Source organism: Periplaneta americana, chromosome 4, assembly GCF_040183065.1.
Source record: "Periplaneta americana isolate PAMFEO1 chromosome 4, P.americana_PAMFEO1_priV1, whole genome shotgun sequence".
In the NCBI taxonomy this organism is placed as follows: Eukaryota; Metazoa; Arthropoda; class Insecta; order Blattodea; family Blattidae; genus Periplaneta; species Periplaneta americana.
The window spans coordinates 72,229,764-72,249,362 of record NC_091120.1 but is presented as its reverse complement, the minus strand read 5'-3'; the positions used below and the strand labels follow the sequence as shown (position 1 = coordinate 72,249,362).

The window sequence follows — 19,599 nt, the reverse complement described above, 5'->3', positions numbered from 1 at the left end:
CCATGTAATTTGGACCGGGAAATCGTGTAATTTGGACTGGTATATATAAACTGCCGTAATGAAATTTAATTTATTTAATAATTCTAAACAATAAAATGGAATATTATGATACATTGTACGTACCTTTGCACACGTGGCATAATAATAATAATAATAATAATAATAATAATAATAATAATAATAATAATTATTATTATTATTATTATTATTATTATTATTATAGTCGGCTTCGGTAACGTAGTCGGTACAGTGCTGGGCTTCTGTGCTCGAGATTGCGGGTTCGATCCCGGCCCAGGTCGGTGGCATTTAAGTGTGCATAAATGTGACAGGCTTATGTCAGTAGATTTACTGACATGTAAAATAACTCCTGCGGGATAAAATTCCGGCACACCGTCGACGTTGGTATAACCTCTGCAGTTGCGAGCGTCGTTAAATAAATCATATTAAAATATTTTAATAATAATAATAATAATAATAATAATAATAATAATAATAATAATAATATAGTTCATCCCGAATTTCGGCACAGTCTTCTTGGGCTCGCTTTTTACAACTATTGCACTGCGAGGGCCACAGCCAGACTTCCAGAACAAATTAAAAATGGGCGAAAGTTTTTTACGTTCGTGTTTATTAGAGACTATTTCAATATAAGAAACTTACTGTATCTAAGTTTGTGAATATAAAGCAGAATTATGGGGTTATTGTATATGTCTTTATATAATATTTATCTCTCTGTCAAATATTAAAAGCTTTTATTCAATATCGTCCTCAGAATCACAGGTAAAACCATCCACTAGCGCAAAAATTAAAATATTGCTTCAATGGTCTAAATTACACACTCGTGGTCGGTTCAAATTACACACCGTGCAAATATTCCATTTATAAACAAATATTACAAAAATATTGTAAATAGACGAATGCAGCTATGGTATAAGTTATCTTTATATTTTTGCAATACTTGAACAAGCAAAACATCTATATAGTAACTACACAGCACTCAATCGCGACAGAGTGTAAGGTTTTAAGGATTGTGAGTAATGAACTTATTTTCTTCTCACTCCTCACCTTTGAATGTAACAGCAAAATAACTTGCAGGCAGAAAGTTACTCTCAACGGTCTTGCTATTCCTACCTGAGACAGGAGTTGACCAAACTTGCAAATACCAAAATCCAAATCAATTCAAATTACACGCCGGTCCAAATTACATCGACTTCCCCTAGCTTTCGAATCCATCAGGGAAGTAATAAAGCAGGAATTTGGCATGGAAATGATAGAAAACCAGATTATGAAAAATATTAATAATATGAGAAGCCGATTGAAATCGAAAACAGACCTAAAAAGGACTGTAAACAAGAAAAACCTTTTTAAAGAATTTCTCCATATACGGGAATCATGCACGGAACCAGGCCACCTGACGTTAACGCTGGTGAATCTCTCATTTCCATTGCACGTAGCCTGCACGTTAATACTGGGGACTCCTTTACTATTTATATATATATCCCCATGTATAGTTTTTTTTATTAACACGTGGGTACAGTCCACTGCCCCTATAACATCGGGAATGTGTCGACCTCGGTAGCGCAGTGGATATAGTGCTGACCTTCTGCGCTCGAGGTTGCGGGTTCGATCCCGGCTCAGGTCGATGGCATTTAAGTGTGCATAAATGTGACAGGTTCATGTCAGTGCCCGTAGATTTACTGGCACGTAAAAGAACTCCTGCGGGACAAAATTCCGGCACACCGACGACGCTGATACAATCTCTGCAGTTGCGAGCGTCGTTAAATAAACCATAATTTAAAAATTTATCAGGGAATGTACACTTGTTTGACCATTGGATTTTAGCTGCCTCAAGAGCAGCATTGGTAATTGTATCCAATTGTCTACTTTTTCCTTAATTGCACAGATAATTTCCCAGAATTCTAAGGACACAGTCCCTTGTGAAATACCAATATCTTCTACTACACCAACCTGAAAACCAGGGTCTCCTACGCACCTTAGAAATATTATCTTTTTTTCTGCATTCCTTAGTGTTCCACCCCTTGTTTCGTTCGATTCGGGTAAGAAATGTTCCGTAAGCCACTACACATCATTTTCCCGTTCAAATCTGTACAAATCTTAGTAACTATGCACATCAGAGCCCCTCGTCTTTTATAAATCTTTCTTCTTCGATCAGGAATCACATTCATGAATGTTGCCATCACGTTTATAAACGTCTCTCGAGTACGTTGAGTCTGCTAATAAGCTACCTCAGGATATCGTAAGCATTTGCTCGAAAAAATGAGCATGACCTCTGCTTTATTAATATCAAAACATGAGCACTTGCTCTGCGGCCGAGGTAATTGAGCACGACCTCGGCGAGTAACATGAGCAAGATCTTATTATTAATATCAAACAGCGACAATGCTCAGATTCTTGAGTAACTTCCTTTTATTAATATCTCCCACTTGTTGTACTGCTAGTAGTAGTATATCGCAATCTCGTGTTCATTTTTACAAAGCATAGAGACGGTATTGTGATGGAAAAAATGACCAATTTTTAGGTCGAGAAAGTGATCTGGCGTGTATCTATTTTCAGTTTGCCTGCCTGCCTGTCTGTCTAATCCTGCCTATTTTCTCTCTGCTTTATTGCAGTTGAAAGAGGTCCAATGAAGCATCAGAATCATTGTTCCGGTACTATTTCCTCTCTTCTTCAGTGCGGTTGAAAGAGACCCAGCTAACCACTAGTAGCATTGTTCCCTTTTGGTCTGATAGAGACAAGACTTCCATCTCCACTGCTAATACTTTTTGTTGTTTTTACACGTAAATGTAATTTTTTTCTACGTAGTTCGACCAAGACGTCATATCGACCACCAGAGCAAGAAAGGTAAGCCTCGACTATAATAGAACGAGTAACTGGAGAACAGGGACCTTATCATGCTCAGAATAATCTATTTTGGGAGTTTTTAGTTTTTTTTTGCCAAAAATCATCCTGCAAAATCCATTACTAAAATTATTGAATTTTACTGCAAATCTGTAAACAAAACTAAACTTTTCTATTTAGTTTTATCGTGTAAATAAACATTTAGTTTTTGTAGACCTATTATAAACAATGGTACATTTTATCTATAGTAATATCACAAGAGGTCTGAGAATTACCGATAAATCCACGAGCGAAACGAAGCATTTTATGAATACTTAACCTATTCAGATATTGTGAAGTCGAAATAGATGAATAACGATTACTGCAATAAAGAAATTGAATGTTATTCAGTAATGCCAATTGAGAAAAGCGAAATAGGGGTTTAGAAATGTTAATTAACATGTACTGCGCTTTTCTATTGTTATTGTAACAGAAATGCGTTTTCATTATCTGCTGAAATCATAATTTAATTTAAACATTTTGTAGTATAATTACAATAACCTGATTAATACATTAATTAAATTAACAATTGGTATGAAGGAGTGTCATTTTCTTCAGATACAGTGGACATAGAATTAGAAGATGAAGATGAAGATGTAGATGTGGAAGTACAAAGGATTCATGCTCATCGATTTACGTGGAAACAGTTGGCGATACTAACTAAACAAAAGAACGACCATGCGGTAAATTGACAGTGATAAATGGAGCTGCATAAATTATCGCGATGCATGACTGTGATTGGGTGAAATTCAAATTTAGATTACACTTCATTGGTCGAAAATGGAATGACATCATATAAACGAAATAGTCGCAATAATTTTAAGATGAGAAGGATAGCTTCTCAGAATATGCTTATACTCGTACTGTCATACTCTGAGGAGTTTAACTCGGAAGGAATGGAGTAATGTATACATTATGTAATACGATCGTGACAATCACAATTCTGTAAAACCATATATAAAGGATACGTCTGCCTAAAACTAATATTATTTCGGCATGTATATAAGGTGTAACAAAAATATTGGGAAAAACTTTGGGATCGAATTCTCCACACCAACTCAGGAAGAAATGTCATATAAACTTAAGTTATGTTCAGAAATGACTGTTTCATGAGTTGTTAAAAAACTAAGACAAATAGTGATATTTTAATTCAAACTGGTGGGATATATTTAAAATATCACATTTACAATGTTTAAACTCTCAATTCACAGTAAGTATTCAGAATTCACTCCGTCTGCTTCAACGTACGCATGAACACGCCGGATTATGGACTGTCCACCTTTTCGAAAACCCGAGGGCAGTGTCAAATAGTTTCACAGGCTCCTACAATACGTTGATGAAGTGTCTCTTCATTTGGAATGTTTGTTGAATAAAATAGGGCTTTTAGGTGCCCCCACAGACAAAAAGTAAAGGATTAAGATTGGGGGAACGTGCAGGCCATGGAAGTGATCCTCCCTTACCTATCCATCTGTCATAGTAGATATTAGCAACTGCATCTCGAACAATGTTGTTGACATATGCTGGTTTTATGATTTGGTTGCCTTCGGGTTGGGAACGCCATCTGGTACAGCTGCGCAACGCTGCGTTCATTACGATTAGAACGACTCACGAAATGGATATCATGCCATGGTTAGGAATAAAAGTCAAATGTACGAAACGGAATAACCACGAGTGTAAGCAAGTTTCCTTCGCAATGCAAGGTATAGTGTATGATGTAGGCCTACTTCAGTAGTAAACGTGTATCGATAACACCAATAGATTATCTACAAGAGTTAATTAGCCTATATTATTTGTAACACACCTAAGTAGTTGGGTTGTACCATTCAAACTCGTTAAATGTCATCTCTCAATAATAACTCATAAAACAGGCTAATACATTTATATTACATTTGTTCTAGTTCAGGTGTAGAGAATTCGCTCCCAAATTTGTCCCAGTATTTTGTTATACCCTATATATACGTTGTGTATTGTACTAATGATTGCGTATTAGTGAAACGATTGCTAAATCTTCTCCGTATGGACTACGTCATTAGTAACCGATTTTAATTCAAGCATCCACCTGAAGTCGAGCAATAAGACTATAACAAAACACAAGTCCTCCGCACGGATAAGGATATTTGATCCAGCGGAGACAAATTCCTTAGAGGCAGACAGTACATTTTGTTATGTATAGAGACTTATAAGAGTATTCTGTGAAAAATAATTCGCTCCGCTATGATCGGATCTGAATAATTTGTTGGAAAGTATATATTTAGCATGGCATGAAGCAATAAGGGGTAAAATAGTAACAAACAATAACGTTATTGAACAAACCAGATCATATAATTATGTAGGATGCTTACTATTTTATGGGAACAAAAAATATACACAGTAAAATATAATTATACATCTTGATTACACAACTTTTAACACTGTATCACCGAGGAATATAATTTATGGTGATCACTTTCACGTGTTAATATTGAACTAAGTTTATAAATACCTAGTTGACTAGTTTTAGCTTAGGAGCCAAATTCAGAACTGGTGAGGTCCTTGCGTTTCCGGTTTCACCATTTGTTTTGCTGGGGGTGCGTTTGTGTTGTGTAGCGTGGATTAAAACAGTGTGTGTGTGTGTTCTGAAATTCAATAATGTGTTGAGGATTTGTTGTGGATATGTTTTTGCGTGTCTGTATATTTCGTATTGTTCTAGTGTGTTTAGTTTCTGGTTTTTCGGTTGGATATGTAGAATTTCCATGTCTGTATCTATGTTGCTGCAGGTGTGTTTGGCGCTTGTGATGTGTTATGCGTATGTAGATGTGTTGTGTGGTTTAGTTATGGCTGTGTTATGTTCTTTGTAACGTGTTTGAAGTGATTTGCCTGTATGTCCGATGTAGAAGCTGTTGCAGCTATTGCATATGAGTTTATATATATATATATATATATATATATATATATATATATATATACAAACAAATACAACCTAACAGGTACACTATCTACCAAAAAGTAATTGGGCACTGTTTTTTTCCCTTTTAGGACTTCGTGGTACCACCTCTTGTTGCTATAACAGCAGACACCCTGTCAGGCATGCTCTCCACTAGTTTGTGTAGGATATCCACTGTAATGCGTTGCCATTCCTCTTGCAACATTGCACTCAGTTGGACAATGGAAGTTGGCCCCATGTTTCGGCGGCTACTATGCAGTGATATGCAGACAATAATGTTCACCGGTTGGACTGGCCTGCACAGAGTCCTGATCTCAATCCCATTGAGCACTTTGGGTGGAATTGGACCGGCGATTGAGGTCTCTGGAGATGCAGCCAACTTCCATTGTCCAACTGAGTACCATGTTGCAAGAGAGATGGCGACGCATTCCAGTGGATATCCTACAGAAGCTAGTGGAGAGCATGCCTGACAGGGGGGGCTGCTGTTATAGCAACAAGAGGTGGTACCACAAGATTGTAAAGGGGCAAAAACAGTGCCCAGTTACTTTTTGGTAGATAGTGTATTTAGAAATGAACTACAGTATACTGAAAAGATATCATAAAATCTAGTAAAGTTACTCTCATATTCGTTTTCATGGATTTATCCTTACCAGGCAGGCTCCATATAGAAGGGTTGAATGGAAGATGAGGGACACTTCTGATGAAACAATGGCCACTAGCCTCCACGTGGTCCCTGAAATGGAATAAAGACCATCGAATAGGGGACAAACAGTGCAGTACGGAACAATAATCAAAACAATTCGTATCTATAGCTGGGTCGGTACATAGATAGGGCCTATACATTATGTAACGCGTTGAAATTTTAGCATTAGCATTACTGCGTGAAAATTACGTTTGATCTTCAGTCTCAAGATAATATCTTTTCAGTGATTTCAACCAGGAGTACGAGAAGTGGTGAGTTAAATATTATAACGAATATACATACTATTTCATGATGAGCATTATAGGTCAATGAATCGCTCCTGGTTAGGAGTAATTCTTAATAATTCAGTACGGATAAGAACATAGTAGAAGCAGCACAAAAACAATTATGAGGTAATTGTGTGAATTGACAAAACGAGATAGACAGAGAAACGTCGATTTATTATTGTTGTTGTTATTATTATTATTATTATTATTATTATTATTATTATTATTATTATAATTAAGATCGTAAAAATGCTATGTTTTTTTATAATATCAGCGAAATTAATCCTATAATTATCTACAAACACTGCATCATAAACAAACAAAATTTGGTCGCAAAAGCAATAGTTTCCAATTTATACAAAACACCAAACATTGCTGTAAAAGTGGAAAATTTAATCAATTCTTAAGCATTGACACTCGTATTAAGAAAAGGCATGTAAAGAGATGATATACAAATACATCGAATTGGCAACATACGTAGCACTAGAAAAAGTGTAGACTCGCATTTTTAATTGAAAAATGAATAGGTTGAGTGTTTTCTTTCAAAATTTAAATCTGATCTGGTTTCTCATTTTCAATATCAAGTCTGGATTTGTCAGTCATATTATTTGGCAGATATTTTCAACAAATATAGTTGTGTCAGTCTTCAGTTCCAAGACTTTGCAATTTTTTTCAATAGCACGAGAAAATGAAAAGATTTCATAAACAATTCATATTTTGAACTTACTGAATTAATAAAAGGAATATTGCATTTTTTTTCCATCTGTTATGACTTGTAACTAAGATGAATTAAAGTTACTAATGGCGATAATAATTAAATTTCGGAGGTGAACATAGCCTATATTGGAGTTAAAATAAGTATTTTATTAATTTCTTTTAACTTGTCCTTATTTCTTTTTATTTAACAGTATTCAGCCAACTTTTCTGATGTGAAAATATAATCTTTTATATATATATGAGTTTTCAGACTTTCACGGTGACTGTATCAGAATTAATCTTTTGGTTATTCCACCGGGTCTTGGAACTTAAGATGTCAGGTGTCAAGTACTTCTGACCCTTTACACATGTGCTAGATCTCAAGGCCATAAATTGAACTCGTCCTTGGCACAATTTTATTTTGATGTATTTTTAATAGAATTTTAAAATCTGAACTAAGTATGCAGTGCACTTTTAAGTCACAATTTTTTCAAGTAAATATTTCTTCTTCTTACAAACTGTTAGCCTACACTGCGACTTTTACAAATGTACATTACAAAATTAAACATCATGATGATCATCAGCATCGTCCATCACCATAAAGATAGATTAGTTTTGTCCCCATTCCTGTGGGAATTATGAACCAACATTAGCCATTCACAATTTGCGGGACTTCCTTATCATGAGACCAGCATAATGCAGAACCATTTCTTAAAGAAAGCAAAATTCTCACAAGAAGATGATCACACACTCCATTTCTTTGCAAGGAATGCAGCTCGTGTTCTTCCCCTTGGAAGATTTATGTCCGCAGCTGGGGATATTTTTATGCGTATGGTTGTACAATATCTTTGTCATCTAAATCATGTGTTAACACCTACCATTTTAATTTATTCTAATTATGAGGAATGCTTATATAAGGTCAGCTCTTTTTGTGTCTACAACTGTGATCAAGGAGGCCATTTCTGAGGTTTAGATTTCTCTGATTTGTTACATGCATGACTGAATGTTTAGCTTATTGTTGTATATTTATTTAATAATTTCAAAACTGTGAAAATGGTCGTATTTGATGTAGGATATATCACACGTTTCTGACTTCATATTTTGGAACATCTTGCGCACCATGTAGTTGTCCGAATTTCTAACATACAAGATCCTTACAGCTATCCTCGTGAAGAGAGAGCAGCGTGGTAAAGGCTGCCACCAGCAGTGCGCTGCACACCTGAAGCAACAAAATAAACAGTCAAACATTAGCTTACTTTTAATTTTTTTTTAGATCTTCTAACCATTTTGTCTTTATTGGGGAATGTAAATGAACATGCAGAATTAATGGAAACATTACGACGAAGTGAAGATAAGCGAATAGAAGCATTTGAAATGTAAATATGGAGAAGAATGGAACGTGTGAAGTGGACAGACAGAATAAGAAATGAAGCTGTGTTGGAAAGAGTGGGTGAAGAAGGAATGATGCTGAAACTGATCAGGAAGAGGAAAAAGAATTAGTTGGGTCACTACCTAAGTAGAAACAGCCTACTGAAGGATACACTGGAAGGAATGGTGAACGGGAGAAGAGTTCGGGGTAGAAGAATATATCAGATGATAGACGACATTAAGACAAATGGATCATATGAGGAAACAAAGAGGAAGGCAGAAAAGAGGAAAGACCGGAGGAAGCTGGGTTTGCAGCGAAAGGCCTTCTCTTGAGCAGAACACTAAATGAATAAATTAATTAATGGGAACAGCCGATTCAGAAAACGTGGGGCATATAAGTTATAACACAAGCGACACACATTCAGTCCTGAAGGAGTCAGATAAATTGCACTTCAATGTCGGGAATCGAACATGTGTCCATTGGATGTGTAGTCAGCAATTCTACTACTTGAGCATTTATCTCATCCCTGTTCAGGTATTATAGATGTATCCGTGCAGGAAAATGTCTGGCCGCTCATGCATATTTCCAACCAACCCCTACCCTTATCACAACTCTAATCACAAGTACACCCCAGTGCAAAATGTTTTTAGTTTGCCTGTGTATTACTAGTATAGTTCTCGATTTTACATGCATGCTCTTTTATCCTTCATGAAATTGTGGAAAGGTACGTGATACAAATTTCGCTTGCAAAATGAAGAAAATATTATTTTCAAATTATAAATGTAGAAACACGACAAAGACAAAGACAAGGGTATTGGAAAGTATCACTACAAGGATCACTATAAGCACCGTGATCTTTATCGTGATCATAAGTATGGTACTTTTCGCCCTTGTCATGGTCTTTATCGTGGTTTATTGTTATCTTTGTTGCAGTCTTTATTGTAATACTTATTGTCTTTGTCATGGTCCTTATCATTGTGCTTGTTTTGCCTTGATTCTTATCATCATTCTTGTTGTCTTTGTCGTAATTTTATTGTTATTGTGGTCCATGTCTTTGCCACGTCTCTTATCGTGGTCGCTGAAGTTGTCATTGTAATAATCCTTGTAGTTCTTGTCTATCTTGTGTTTCCTATCATGGTTCTTGCAAATTCTCTTAGTTCTGTTGTTTTTGTCGTGGTCCTTGTTGCCTTTGTTGTGGTCCTTGTTGCCTTCGTTGTGGTATTTGTTGTATTCACTTGTATTCACCGTGGTTCTTGTCTGTGTCGTGACCCTTGTTGTCTGTGTCGTGGTCCTTGTTGTCTTTGTCGTGATGCTTGCTTTGTCGTGGTCCTTGTTGCCTTTGTTGTGGTCCTTGTTGCCTTCGTTGTAGTATTTGTTGTATTCATTTGTATTCACCGTGGTTCTTGTCTGTGTCGTAGTCCTTGTTGTCTGTGTCGTAGTCGTTGTTGTCTGTGTCGTGGTCCTTGTTGTCTGTGTCGTAGTCCTTGTTGTCTGTGTCGTGGTCCTTGTTGTCTGTGTCGTGATCCTTGTTGTTTTTGTCGTGATGCTTGCTTTGCCGTGATCCTTGTCCTTGTCGTGGTCCTTGTCTTTGTCGTGGTCTTTATGGGCTGTGTCGTAACTCTTGTTGTCTTTGCATGGTCCTCGTTGTCTGTATCATATTCCTTATCGTAGTCCTTGTGACTGTCGTGATCGTTATTGTGGTTCTTGTTGCTTTTGTTATGATCTCGTAGTCCTTAACGTGATCCTTGTCGTGGTCCTTATCACGGCCTTTCTCGTTCTTGTGGTTCTTATCGTGGTCCTATATTTTTCATTTCAAAATAACGTTGTTTTCCCATTGATAAGTGATTTCTGTGTCACACGGTAGTAAATGTTACCTTCATCGCAAAGTCTTAAATATCAATGTGGCACTCTAACAAATCACAGAATTATTCAGACTCTTGCACATCAAACTCAATGGAAATAATATTTGAGGTGACCTGTACAGTCTTAGAAAACAGTTTCGTCTCAAAGATATTTTATAAGTCCCAGAAATGAGGCAGTGCACATGATCAGAGAACGAGCGACCTGGTTCACAAGAGAAGGAGAAGTTGAAATAAGATTAGTTTTATTTCATTGTATGTCTGATCATGCACACTGCCTCCTTTCCGGGACTTTCAAAGTGTCTGTGCGTCAAAATTTTTTTTTAAGATTGTACGTGTTCCGAAGCTTTTTCGAGCAGAAATAGTCAGCACTCTCACTCGCGCGTTTTCCCCCTCGCGACGTCTTCCTAAATGGCATAGACTTTACATTTAGCCCATCTGCATATTTATAGAATATCAAATAGACTGACACGCGAAGAAAATATTGTGACGTGTGGTCAGCACTTCTATCTAATTCAATACAGGCTTGTGTGCACTAATTTCCGGTCTATTACCTCTGTACTTAACCTCATAATCTGTACTTCTATTCCTACTTGCGTCGTGAATTTTCCTATACCTCTCATTTCCCCTCGTATGGTTCAAGAACTGAGATGCCAACAATATAGTTTCTGCCAAACTTATTATTTGATAATTTATCTAAGTAGCAAATTGATGAAATATCACGTTACTCACCAATCCTATAATTGCCACAATAATCACGGGGATTCGAAGGGACACCGAATCACGGCCGGCATCCATTCCTTGCAGCCATGTTCATTTGATGCTGTGTAGGACGTCATACATCTAAAAATAGACAAGAAACGAAATTGTTTAACAGTGTGTGTTGATCAGAACTAATCCGACATTCATTACAGTCTCTCACCAATACCTTTGTATCCAATGGTTACCCCTACAAATTCATCAATAGGACCATCAATAATAACCGAAAAAACAAGGACATTATTTCTTCCTCTGAACCCCTGAGTACATTGTAATAACATACTGTATGTCAAGGGCACTTCCGAAAAAAATTCAAGAAAATTTCTAAGAAATATAATATCAGAACGGTCTTTAAATAAAAAAAATATACTCTTCCAAGTCCTGTTCAACAACAAACCCAAGTCAGATCCTGCGGACACCAGAGACTGCATTTACAACATTCCTTGTGAATGCGGTCGTGTGTGCGTAGGAGAGACTAGCAGACCCCTGTCCACTAGAATCAAAGAACATAAGTATAACTTTTAAACAGTGTCTCATAGACAAATCCAGAATAGTCCAACATAGCTTTGAATCTGGGCACAGAATAAAGTGGGAAAACATCTCTATCTTACAAACCGAGCGTTCTCTGGTTCAAAGGAAGTACAAGAAAGCCGCACATATGAGTTTTACGGATAACGCTATTAGCCAACCCAGTCTCATTCTTCCGGACATACGGCTGCCTACAGTCGAACAGGACATAGAAAATTCAAGAAAAAATGCACGAAATAACATCACTAGAAGCAGTAGTAGTTTGTTTCCCTACACCACTAGATGGCAATAGCAGTTTAATTGGTTCCACTTATGTATTATTATCTTCCACCACTAGATGGCAGTAGTAGTTTGTTTCCCCGCTCATTTATTTATTTCCTATTGTTTCATAATTTCACTATTTCCACTGATGACTATTAGTGTCTATTATTCCTTGTTGTTAATGTTACTGTTCCATATAATTAGTTTAGTTACAATCACGGAATTATTCTTTTTATTCTTGTTTTCATTCTATATATTTCACGGTACAACAACTTATGACATCGTGTGTTCCGTCTTTATATTTCGCACCGACCTGGCAGTCGTCGTTCAGTCAGACAGGCTAGCTGTTTGTAACGATTCTCATAGTAGAAGATTTTCATTCTTCGAAACGTTATATTACAATTTAAAAAATTAGCAATGGAAAAAGTCCAAACAGCTCGACTATTGAAATTACAGTAAATTATTATTTGAATGTTTTGGATTCTGTTTAGCTTTTTAAGCGGTTTGTTTGTTTACTTCAAGATTTAATTAGTTCTGTCTGTCAAGGGTTTTTAGTCGTAGTGTTTGTAGCCACAAATCCAGACGATCAGAGTTCAGTTAACGCCAGGAACGTGGGGAATTAACGCCTTCCCCGCAGGGACTTGTATTTTTACATTTTAATTAAAGTAACGATTGTGATGCTGCAAAAACAAAAGTTTTCGCAGAAATATACGTTTTCAGCATCTCTTGTGCCGAAAAAGTGGCCTTCATTTACAGCAACTTCTCCTATTTGATCTGATTTTATTCATATTATTTATCTGTGAACCAATTTATGCGATAATGATAAACATGAACATTACTACTTTTTATATAAAATTAATGAGTTTTCCTTTTAAATCAAACACAAGCATTAATGCTCCAATGAAATAATCGTCAAATGGTTTTTCTCGAGATTTTTAATGAAGTGGAATAAATTGACAAATATCTGATTTCAACATATTAATTTCTTGTCTGTCTGCAAACCTTATTTCCTGATGACGGCACCTGACTAATCCCTATGGTGATCATATCGTAATAGACTACATGCCATCATGGAGTTACAAGAAAGCATAACCAATTAAATTAGAGCAATTGATCCCGCTTTCTTGAGGAGAGTTATGCAGAATTTTGAAAGTGGATTACAAGAATGTGTTTTTTGTCACGAAGGTTAGTTAAAAATGTAATTTATAAAAATATAAGTACAGATTGTTAAATTGCATTGCACTGATATTTCTTCCAGAATAAGTGTGTTCTTTCAATTCGGCTCAGTGGTATACCAGAAGGTTATGAAAACTGTCACATTCGAATGCCGCAACCTGTATTGTAAAATTTTGGGCATATATTCACAAAGTAAATGAACAGTAGTAACTAAATTCATATTAATATTAATATTAATAAAGATAAAACAATAGCTATCCCATTTTCTTTAAATAATAAAGGTAATAAACCAATTTCATCTATACTACAAATTAAAATGCATAATTCTGATTGTTCCGATATAAATTGCAATAATTGCAATTATTGTTCAGTTATTAATGAAGTTAATGAGGTTAAATACTTAGGTATAATTATTGATAATCATTTAAAATGGAATAATCATATTCATTATATTTGTAATAAATTACGTAAAACATTGTTACTTTGTTGTTCTAAGAAATATTTTGTCAATTAATGTTTACGTATAATGTATTTAGCATTATTTCAGTCTATATTTTTGTATGATATCATAGGTAGGGGTGGAACTTATAAATTGAACTTTTATCCGTTAATTTTACTACAAAAAAAAGTATTAAAAATAAAAAAAGCAGAAAGATTACCCAACTGAATTGTTGTTTAAACACTTCAAAGTTTTCAATATTAAACAAATGTATTATTTTATTTTATTCAAATACTTTTATAGAAATTTTAATAGCTTTGAAAGGTATATAGATACATATAGAACCAAAAATATGAATTCTCTGCGTTTGTGTGAACCAAAATGTAAAACCAATGCAGCTTTTTATCATAGCATGAGTCAAGGTCCCAGATTATTAAACAAATTTTATTCCAATATTATTTTAACCACGAATCCTCTCCAAATTAATAAAAAAAATTGTATTGGAGTTATAGTTTGGTTTTAAACATATTAAACACTATTTAATCTGTATCCACTCTCAATTTTAATTTTATTTTTGTCTGTATTGGAATCCCCTCCTCAGCACGAGTCTTACTCATTCAGGAGAGGGCTAATTTATCTTTCATTGTATTTATTAACTTGTATTCATTTCAAACTTACTAGCAATAAAATATAAATAAATAAATAAATAAATAAATAAATAAATAAATAAATAAATAAATTAATTAATTAATTAATTAATTTAGATATTTTATATAGTTTCAAAGCATGACTAAAACAAATTTAGTACAACTGAAAGCTAAAATGCATAAAATATATGTCGATACAAATTTGGTGGAAAATTTACAGAAAAAAGATATGTATTTCAGAACCGCAATATTTTTAATTGGTTATTTAAAAATGCTGTATCAACTCGTAGGTTTCTGTCCTTGAGGAATTTGAGATAGTGATTTGGTGTTCCTCGAGATAAGTTCGAGGATTCGCCATAGGATTACCTTCCTGACACTCGTTTCACAATTTGAAAAAACCCTTAAAAATAATAAGCAGGATTCAAAGACGGCATGTTCAAAGCACGAATTCAGTTGGTTAAGTAATTCGTCGGCTTGGAACAAAATCAAATATAGGCTACAAACCAAATGGATCTCTATGTAAACAGAAGTTTGTCAGAATAACTATTCATAATTTTCAGATGAGATTCAGGGCACATAATAAAACATTTTTGTGCGAGATCGTGCGTATTTGCTTGTTTTCCGCACAGAACCAATACGCGGTAAGTGTGAAATACCACATTCAGTATTCCCAACGTAACACACACAACAATTTCCCTCTTCTTACCGCTTAAGCGCGACATTCATTTTATTGCTTTAGGCTTTTAACATATTATTTTTAGAGACGTTTAACATAGTAATAATTATAAATTGGAAACTTACCACTGCAATTTCACCTAAATTGCAATGTTAATTATTGTTTTTAAATATTTGCAAAAATTAAGTAATATCTAATACTCCACGAAACTTATTGCATTCCTGATACAAGTAACATTAAGGAAGCCGTGAAAAAATCAACGAGATTCCAGATGCCGATGTTATTACTGCAATATGTTATATAGATAATATTGTTAAATATTAAAATGAAAAATAAATCATTACATAACTTTACCGTTTGTTTTAAGTTCGCATTTATAGACTGGGGGGAAAAAAAAGACAGACGTATATCACGGCCTGCTGGAGTATAGTAAACACAGAAAACATTTTACAGCAACAATGTTGAAGAAAGATATTTTGGTGTTCCGAAGTTGGCGTCATTAAACAGAAACCATGATGGAGATTTCATTGCAATTAATTAGAAATTCGTCTTTCAGGTATGTAATAAACGATCTTCGCACAAAATAATGTACGTTACACGAGTGGTATGTTTGTTTTCATATTCTCGGAAATTAAAAAAGCTCAACTATGTTTCGCTTTTTCATTCTTTTCCTCGACCATGAAAACGTCAACATACCGCTCTTGTAACGTATATTACTATTCCGTAATAAGGCAATGTCCGGAGTGTTTTCGTATCGAGATAGGCCCTACAACGATATAAAAGAAATTACGATTTCAAAGAATCTCAAGATGAAAAGTAACTTGCTTATTTAATTTGGATGGTTATGCAGCAAATTATTCAGATATTATGAAAATAGTATTGACACATTATAAAAACTGTTCAAATTACGGCTGCCATTTGCATTGCCGTAAGCTGCCCTACAGCTGATAATGCAATATCAATCGTTGGATCTTTAATGATTGTAAATTTATAAACATATTAGGCAGGAATTATGTTGTGAAATGAAAGGAAAACAAATGAATTTCAGTTGTTTCCATAGTGACAGGAATAGCTGAAACTCAGTAATTAAATACAGTCACGAAAGATAACAAGGTCAATGAAGAATTACGACTTCACCGTATTATATCAATACGAAAGCAATTCTGGATGAAGAGATGTCAAGAAAACTTTTGTAGACCGTAAGAGATCTTTTGACTATAAGCTGTGGTGGTGGCGGTGGTGGCGGCGGTGAAATTCAAATAGTCACTTAGCGTCTACAGAAAAGCCTTTGGCTAAGATAACTTAATAATTACATGCAGAATAATTTCTGCTTTTCCTTGCAGAATCAGTCTAAGTTTCCATAGCCCGAGGCTACAACAACACAGCAATGGGGGGGGGGAGGTTGCAGCAGAGAAAAGGTGAGAACCGACTCCCTATCCGAAGATTTACAGGATTTACCATCCCTTACAGATACATTTGTTAACGGTGAAATAAGGAAAATGATGTTAAAATGAGTCTCACGTATTACTAATGCATTTAACATTTGTCACTTTAAGTGCCGCTTTTCATAAATAATAATAATAATAATAATAATAATAATAATAATAATAATAATAATAACAATTCTGGGACCGACAGCCCGTAGCTCCCATCGTGCAGTAGCTTGAAATTAGAGGTTTTTAAAATTAAATTTACACAAAAACCGCCAGAACGATAAATTATTCTCTGCTAGATTTCCTATTGATATAGACAAAAATCACGATTCTAACTCGCACTAGTTACCGAAAAAGAGGCTGTTAAACATTTGGGAAAATTCTTTTTTTCTGAAGAAGCTGTGAACTTTCCACCAATATAATACAGTTTTTTGTTACATATAACATGAGCTATTCGCTCTGAAAATCTGCAAGGCCATTATTCACATCCACTCTGTGTATGTCTATAACTATTTCATATAAAGTTGTCAAAAATTACATCAACTATATTAGTATAAACTGTAGAATTTGTAAATGGAGTCAAATGTCTTAATTAGGGATCATAGGAAATGTTTTGCTTTGTAATAAAGAATAAGAACAATCTTATTATTTCGGATCATATTAAACGATTTTATTTAGGTATAAGTTACAATATGTCCACAGAAACATTCCTATAATTTTGTAACAATGCGTTTTATGAAATTTATACCAGTGCCATTAGAAAGAACGGCTCAGAGAATTTCAAGAGATGTGTAATTGTATCTGTTGGCAGAAAACAATAGGCTAGATGGCACCATAAGAAAAAAACCAATATTCCTGCTATTTCGCTCGTCATTGTGCCATTGTTGCATAGAACAAAAATATGTTAAATGATGTGAATGTTTACATTTCAACCCAGTGTGAATTCTGCAGCATTTAGTGAGTTATAGCGAACCCACAGGAACGTAGTTGGTGCATATTGGAATACCATAGCACACGGAGAGTAGTGAGGGTTCAGCGTGCCTTCAGATCGGAGTTTAAATATGCGGCACTACTGACAAGAAGTTTCTGAGGTGGTAGAATACACACCAACGACATTCGAACCTACTACAGCGACTTCCATGCAGCGGGGATTTTATGTCTTAATCAAGATCATAGGGACATCTATCTCGCTCAACAACTTAATAGCAGTCGTTGTTATCTGTCACAATGCCATGCATCTTTAATATCCAAGTGACAACAATATCATCATATCCAGGTTTCATACAAAGATTAATAGAAGTATTCGCAATAGACTGACGTTGAGGTGGAATTAATGCTATGAAAACTTCATGCATCAAGGAAATTTTACAATATTTGGATTATTATTATTATTACTATTATTATTATTATTATTATTATTATTATTATCATCATCATCATCAGCTGAGCAATATATCTCAAAAGAGAGCAAAATTCAACAAATAATAATAATGATAGTAATGATTATGATGGTGATGATGATGATAAAAATAATAATAATAATACGTTGTCGTGTTCTGTTCTTTTCTGTTTTGGAATTATTTAAACACCCTTAAATAATGACAGGCGGAATTACGTGGTCACGTGGTCGGCGTGGCTTAAGACAGTGCAGGATAACATAAAACTAGGAACACATAACCTTAAAGGAGATCAACAACAAAAACAATAATAATAATAATAATAATAATAATAAACACAACACTAAAGTAATATAATAGTAATAAAGTGTTTCGGAAAATAATCGTGTACTCCGGATCTGATTGTCAAGGAAGTTCCTTATGTAACCTGTGTCATACTCCTTACACAAAGGCCAATTAATCTTGCAAATGAAAAGAGAGACATTGTATTTAAACATACTTATACGCGATAATGATAGTAATAATATATTAATGACAACGAATCATTGTGAGTCTAAAGTTTACTCTGGAGTTACTACTGAAGAAACTGTCCGCTACACGGCATAACTTGCACTGAATATTCACAATTTCTGTACTTGGGGATAATAATAATACTAACAATAAGTTTTACAGGAGAAACTCACTATTTCTGAAACTGTGACTGAGGAAGTACGATGAAAACTGGTGTGGTTTCAATATGTAACAGAAACAATGTAGACTTATTTGGTGATAATAATAGTAACGACACTAGTATTGTAATTGAAAGGAAAAAATGTGACTTTGATTATATCATCACATACGTCACTGTGTTAACAAAAACCTTATTATCACTTAAATGACTATAGCAAAATTTTGTAAGAGTTCTCTTTCCTCGTTGACAGAAAAGTTAAATTTCTGAAGCGAAAGCGTCAAAGAAGAAATTCTGGCAGATATGTAGGTGGAGATTTTTTGTATCGTCTCTGACACTTATTTAGCTTCCTATAAAATCAAAACCGCAGTATAAAGCGGTCAGAGCACTCAGCTACTCACTCACCTCCTCTGTTTCCTTGTCCCCCTTGTAGTAAGTAACATTTAATTTTAACATTCATTAAATTAATACACTTATTTACTATCTTTCCTCCCAATATTTTTGTAATAGTCAGACTGACTTTAATTCTGAACAAATAACAAAACAGTAGTGTTGTAAGTCTCATAAATAGCAACAGAACGCCAGAATGGTGGCCTACCTGTCAATGGAGCGGGTCCCATCTCCCCCAGAGACGCAAGCAAACTGCGCTCCAGTTCGCCCGCCGCGCCGCGACGCCAGGCTGGACCCGGGTTACTCAACGTGCTCGCCAGGCGCACAGCAACCGAACATGTTTATTAGTTGTAACACTTCGTGTTTATAATAAAATCCATAGCGGCAATAAAATTATTTCTTTCACTATTTCAGTTTCCTACATTACGTTTAAGTTTAGATTCGTGAATTTTTTTTCGTTTGATTATTTTTTAATTAAATAGGCCTATATTAATTTTTTTTATTATTACCTA

At 34.9% G+C, this 19,599-nt stretch overlaps 1 protein-coding gene across 4 annotated transcripts in view; it reads right to left on the bottom strand.

Annotated features, from left to right (window-relative positions):
- LOC138697911 (uncharacterized) overlaps positions 1–19,367 on the bottom strand; it is a 67,127-nt gene extending 47,760 nt beyond the window's left edge. For all 4 annotated transcript variants that reach the window (XM_069823500.1, XM_069823501.1, XM_069823504.1 and 1 more), the window contains exons 1-4: positions 19,296–19,367; positions 11,447–11,557; positions 8,645–8,705; positions 6,472–6,554 (exon numbers count right to left, since the gene is read on the bottom strand). In XM_069823500.1, coding sequence (XP_069679601.1) covers positions 6,472–6,554; positions 8,645–8,705; positions 11,447–11,512 — 210 coding nt within the window. In that variant the 5' untranslated portion in view covers positions 11,513–11,557; positions 19,296–19,367. The remainder of the gene's footprint in view (positions 1–6,471; positions 6,555–8,644; positions 8,706–11,446; positions 11,558–19,295) is intronic.
- Positions 19,368–19,599: the final 232 nt, after the last annotated feature.